General features: G+C 28.9%; 1 protein-coding gene across 1 annotated transcript; it reads right to left on the bottom strand.

Moving 5' to 3' along the window:
* Positions 1-1,077: 1,077 nt before the first annotated feature.
* Positions 1,078-6,058, bottom strand: LOC126677353 (uncharacterized). Its single transcript, XM_050371923.2, has 4 exons — positions 5,995-6,058; positions 5,843-5,868; positions 2,054-2,838; positions 1,078-1,940 (listed from the first exon to the last, which is right to left on the bottom strand). The coding sequence occupies exons 3-4, from the start codon at positions 2,826-2,828 to the stop codon at positions 1,309-1,311; spliced, it is 1,407 nt and encodes a 468-aa protein (XP_050227880.1). The 5' UTR covers positions 2,829-2,838; positions 5,843-5,868; positions 5,995-6,058; the 3' UTR covers positions 1,078-1,308.
* Between the last annotated feature and the right edge of the window lie 342 nt (positions 6,059-6,400).

Genomic DNA, 6,400 nt, shown 5'->3' with positions numbered 1-6,400 from the left:
TCTTAAATCCACATGGAATGACACCTATATGCTGACTGGGTATCTTCTTCTTCAGTTACTTTCTTTATCAAATTCAATTGCAGATGAGATTATGTCTTCACTAAACACCAACCACGATATTTCCAAACACACGAAAACAAAGAGAAAGAGGAATTTTTGCTGGAAACGAAAGAAGAAGAAAAAACGGCATGGCCAGTAAGAGATTGAGGGAAAACTAATTAATTTTTACTTGCATCTTCTTCATGGTCTATAATGTGGAAATTGAATTTGATTATTTTTTATTTTATTTCTTTTGTTTTTTCTATTAATTCTTGAATTGCAGAAATTATCACATTGGTTATCTTCAAATTCAATTTTAGCAGGTGTGTTGATCTCAGATTTTCAAAATAATAATGCCAAAGTTTTGTCCTCTGTAGAGAAATCGACAATTGTTGTTGTGCTGCTGATGATTGAAGAGAAGTCTATCTGTTTATTAAAGAATCCACATCATATTACTTCAATTGAACTTTCAGTTTTTGTTATAATGGGAGAAGATAAAAATATGAGTTTTGAAGAAGACGTCAAATGGAGAAGATGATAAAATGTTTAGTTTGAGAAGATGGAATAATAACATGTTTGCTCCCTTAAATTTTATTTTATTTTCTTTTAAAGAGAATTGTGATGTGGAATTATGCACATATTTCTTTTTTAGTTAACGGTAGCTTTGTAAGTTAACGGCAAGTTAAGTACACTTGCCAAATTCCATCACTTTAAGGGTGTATAAATTGAGAAATTTGTAAGTAAAGGGATCTGGATGTGAACAAATTTAGAGTAGGGGCTTTCTGAACAAAGATTATATTATACAGGGGTCTCCGTATGGGTTTTGCCAAAGCAAAACATATCAATTATCAAAGCAAAGTGTTAGTATTACTTAATTTACTAATTTTAACATAATTGAATAACGTTAAAATTCGTAATTTAATCTACGTAATGCGATAAATAATTTTCAATAAAAATCGATTTAATTTTTTCATGATAGTATTTGCAATTTATAAATTGAATTATCAAAATTAAAATTATTATAAACAAATAAAACTATAACAACTGATGAAAGTTTGAAGATATTATTTCAACAATCCAAAGCTTATTTGCATATAGTTTATGACGGGCAAGCAAACCCAATCATACAGAACAAACATTATTTTATTTGCATATAGTTTATGACAAGCAAACAAACCAGAACAGATAGCAAAGCATTATTGAGCATAACATAGAACAAAGAGAAGCAAAAGACACCATATAGTAGAACTCAGGCGTTGATGTTGAGAGTTACAGAGGCTCGATTGCGTGTTTCTCGAAGTGGAAGCTGTAATAGTTGACACCAGTATAAATACCATCAACACGGTCGGTGTTAATAAATTGTCCATTAGTAGAGCTCCTGTCTCGCTGAGTGTAAGAGAAAGGGACACTGCAAGTCCCTCTTGTTGATACAAACTGAACAATAACCCTACTTTTAGGCGGCACAACAACTTCAAATGAAGCTTCAGCATGTTTTGTTTCAGTCGTTGTTCTGTCCCACTCAAATGATTTAGTTATCTCAGAAGAAACGGTAATCTCTCCTTCAGCAATGCGCGGGAAACCTGTTCTGATGGTGGTTTCGACTCCCGCCGATATAGATAAGCTGTTGCTAAAAGAATACGACGATGTATCTTCATAACCAATTCTAACTGTTAATGTAGCTTCTATCTCCGATGAATTAATAGGAGAAGCAACGCCTGCTATTGAAGCTTGTTCGTCATAGATTCGAGCGTCTTCCATGCGAAATCTAACATTAAAGATACTTCTGTCCAGAACAAGCTCTTCAACTGCTAGTCTTGCTTCTCTTGTAATAGTATTAACTGCAGCATTAAGACAATTGGCGTTTCCATCGGCCGTAAGAAGACTACAGAATCTGTTATTGCCTGCATTCCAAAAGGCAATTGTGCATATTGTCGTTAACTTTTCTACTTTTATTTCTAGCAACAAATAAAGTGTTGTAATGAGAGTAATTAATTATTGCCTGTAATGGGAGTACCTGAGTTGCGAAGAGCAATGATGTTGCCATCAACTTTAACTGGCCAAAATAAAGTGTCGACATCTCTGCCAACGTTATCAGTTGAATCTCCCCATATCCAATTCGGACTTCGTCTCCAAAAACGATCGTAATAATTAGACTTTACGCGAATAAATCCGTTAGGATGGAGCGTGATCTCGTAGCCAGCGGTCTCATCGTTAGGATCCTCAGACGAGAATTGGTGGAAGTTGTTTCTATTGATCACCCTTGCTCTAAGATACATGTCATTAGAGCCTTTGAATGCCACATTTTTAGGCAGTATGACTAGTGAGTCCCAATCAATAAAAGTGAAACTAATATGATTAACAAAAGGAACAATGTCATCCTCCACAAAAATATTGAGGCTGCTACCTCCGGGATTTACTCGCACGCGCCCTCCGCTTTGAACATGCCGAAATGAGAGTGTACCGTTGGTATCCAACGTAATTGGCTCAAACATGGTACACGACAATTTGGACGTGTCTTCCTCCGGTTGGTTTGAATTAGCAAGAATCCACGAGTTATTTCTATCAAGACTAGCTCGTGCCCAATAGTTATTAGTGTGAAAGAATCGCAAGTGAACAAATCTGCTATCAACTTCTGCCCTCTCCACCATAATCTTCACGAATGGATCAAAAACATTTTCTTCCCAACTAGTTACATAACCACGTTGACCCGCAGGCTCCGTAATGAATCTTAGGTGACGTTGAGAGGCAGATGATCTCATTACAATAGATTGTGGAAGTGTACTTGCCATTGTAGTCACTCTGTGTGTTTCATCATAAAAAGGAAATATTTCATTCTTATTAAAATTCCAAATTTCATTTTAATTTGTTTTGAGTTGAGTAAAATACTATATGCGTAATTTTTAATCATCGATTCTATTTGTCAAGACTTTAATTCAAAATCATATTTTGAAAAAAAATCTAACTATTTTTTATATTCAAATCTTTGTGTTTTTTATTAATTACGGCAATTTTTACAGTTATATCCAATTTGAAAGGTTTATTTGTAATTGTGCCTAGAACTTAATTTAAGTTTCAATCTTTAAATCCAAATTTTAGTGTTTATTAATTATGACCAAACTTTTTATTTTTTTACAGTTATGTCCACTTTGAAAAGTTTATTTGTAATTGCGCCTAGAACTTCGAGTTTCATTTTTTAAAATCAAAAACTTTGTATATTTCTTTAACAATTACAATCAAATTTTAAATATAGTCTAACTTCTAAAAAGAGTTATTACGGACGTTTTGTCGCAATTAATAAAAAGACGCAAAAGTTTGGATTGTAAAAATGAAAGCTTTAATTTTAATTTCAAAAAAAAAATTCAAAGTAAACATAATTTTTAAAATTAAAAAGTCTGAATTTTAAAATAATCCGGTCGTACAAAAAAAATATTGTTATTATTTTATATTTAGTTACAAATTCAAATGAAAATATATAGGTTTAAGTTAAGAATTCGGGTTATAAATGTACCATCTGGACCCTTATATTGAACTCAAATTTCACTTTAAATCTTGAATATTCTTTTTCTATTTAATATTACAAAATGAATAAAATTGCGCTCTCATTTAATAAATTTTTATTTTAAAATTTATTTGGTTGATGTGGCAGACAACATGGTAAACAGTAAACACGAACAACACATGGCATTTTGTTTAATTTAAACCTTAATAATTGATTTATTCACATGTGGAACCTCATAAATAAAATATGCCTTCATATATTTAATTAGTTATAAAGATAAAATAGATTGTATTAATTAATTATGTATGTTATAAAAGTTAGCTCATAAGTCTTGGGCCAAACCAATTTTAAGGCTCATGTATTTTAAATTTTTTATTTATTTAATCCTTTTTCAAAATTTTGTTTGTAAGTTGTTTTTGTATTTAATTTATTTTGAGTTTTCAAAAAAATTTGGATGAAAAAAGAGTATGCATTACACTCACTATGAAACAAGTGTAAGGGCGAATTTGAAAAGGAACTAGACAAACAAAAATTTAAAGTACAAGAACTAGATAAATAAAAATTTAAAGATATAAAGATCAGATAAATAAAAAATTAAAAAATAAAGGAGTCTATTATTAAAAAAACTTAATCTATTAACTCAACACTTAATTATTTTCTCACGTGGTAACAGTAACGGCAACTGAACACATGTGGTGATTCCGTCCAGAAAAAGACCTTTTAACTAAAATTTGTGAAATATAAATACCTAATGAATATAAAATTTTAAAGGAGGAACAGATAAAAACAAAAAATCTCAAGATGGATTTGGCCCGGGTCTTGACTATTCTCATGGGCCGTTGAAGCTACAAATCAAAATGAAGAAAGTGTTTTAGGTTAGAAGGATTATTTTATTTTACTTTCTATAAAATAAATGTATCAAATTATTTTGACAGACTTCACATTTAATAAATTAAAAATTTAATAAATGTAATCTAACATTTTTTATTAATTAATATTTTCAAAACAAATAATTTTGTATAATATTTAATAATATTGCATATAATATAGAATGAAAACAAATAAAATTTAAATTGAATTCATTAAATTATTGCATATAATAAAAATCTAATTTATTTTTATATTCATATTAAAATAAATTTAAAGAATAGATTGAAATTTAATTCTACTAATTATATCCTTTAATATGGTTGATTAACACAAAAATGAAAAAAATTTAAAATGTTAACAGAACTAAAAATAGAAGATTGACATCAAAAATACAAATATAAATCATAGTATATATGAGAAGTATCTTAGTAATTTATTCAAATAAATACTACTTTGTCTACTTATATTATAAAATGAAAACAAATAATTTTATTCAATAATAAAATAATATAAAAATTATAAAATTTACCATTTCCTGTATTTTTATTATAATTATAAAAAAATACGAGAGAGGCAAATAATGTTGATAATATTTAATAATATATAAAGGGTTATTTGCATATAAAATCTTAATTTTTCAAGTTTGCAGCAATTTAAGTATAATATTTAAAATTTGATAGAAAAAACTCAATCTTCTACTCCCTCCGTCCTAATAGAGTTGTCCACTTTAAGAAATATTTTTGTCCCAAAACTTTTTTCCACTTTCAAAAAGTAACTACCTTTTACACTCAATTTTCCTTTATTAACCCTCTTCAAAATCTACTAGTGAGTAACTTGCTAGTGAACCCTATATTAAATAGGGGTATGACAAGAAAAATAAGGAAAATTTTATAAAACCCATAAGTAATAATTGCTTTTCTTAAATTATGTGATAAAGGTAAAGTGGACAACTCTATTGGGACGGAGGGAGTATTATTTTTTGGATTTTCTAGCATCAATGTGTTTTTCTTCACTAAATGATGTCTTTTTTATGGTTTCTAATGATCGAAACGATATCGTACATCGGCTAATAATTTTGGACTATAAAATATTGCATTTTTATACCAAACGTTGTGCTTAAATCGCTAAAAACGTGAAATGTTGAAATTTTATATGTAAACTCATATATAAATAATTTGCATTTAATTACTAATGAGCTATAACTCAAGTGATATAAGCACTAGGCAATAAACTGCTAGGTTGTAGGTTCGATTCTCACAAACACTCCCTTTCTCCGATTATAAAAAAATATTGCATTTGAATCCTCTTCTTAGAACTAGATCATTTTATTAGTAAAATGAATTATCAAGTTCAAATATTTGCAGATTAAAAAACTTTAAAACAACAATATAAAAAATTTAGTACTTAATCATTAAAATAAGGGATAGGTTTCACCTTTGAAAATTGAAATCCAAAAGCACCTGCAGTTTTAGACCATTAACACAATAACTTGAGTGTTCTTGTTCTTCAGCAAATAAAGATTTAACAATAAAAAATAAGTAATTCTTTTTTTATATAAAACTAAAAGGAAAACGAAAGAAACTCACTATTTTTTGTTTTGCAGATGCCCTCTTGATCTTGTAATGAAGAAATATGAGCACCTAGCAAAGGGTTTTATACGCCAATTTTTAGTTACATGCCACGTAGTTAGAATTATTTTTAATAATAAAGAAATTAGAGATTGATGAGTAAAAAGCTATCGTCTAGGTCTTTCTATATAAAGTATTGATTGTTTGATTCATTATAATAATCACAAGCTGAATCATAATTTTTTTCTATTGCAAGTTTAATTCTTAATCCTTTTTTTGCCATTCCAAATTTAACCTCTACATAATCTTAAATTTTACATAAGTTTACCTATACATTTTCGAAAGACCTTATGGAATATGGCAAACCTTGGTTTTTGAATGTGAATCGAAAGATTAAACTCGTTGAATGCGGAATATAAAAATT

Source organism: Mercurialis annua, linkage group LG1-X (assembly GCF_937616625.2).
Source record: "Mercurialis annua linkage group LG1-X, ddMerAnnu1.2, whole genome shotgun sequence".
Classification (NCBI taxonomy): Eukaryota; Viridiplantae; Streptophyta; class Magnoliopsida; order Malpighiales; family Euphorbiaceae; genus Mercurialis; species Mercurialis annua.
The sequence above is the reverse complement of the archived record's forward strand: the minus strand, read 5'-3'. Positions and strand labels throughout refer to the sequence as shown.

What these genes read in the sequence shown, in the direction of transcription:
- LOC126677353 (XM_050371923.2), bottom strand. Translation starts at nt 2,828, where the DNA reads ATGGCAAGTACACTTCCACAATCTATTGTAATGAGATCATCTGCCTCT. An exon ending in CATTGCTCTTCGCAACTCAG is followed by an intron (nt 1,941 to 2,053) that starts GTACTCCCATTA and finishes TTTGGAATGCAG; the next exon opens with GCAATAACAGATTCTGTAGT.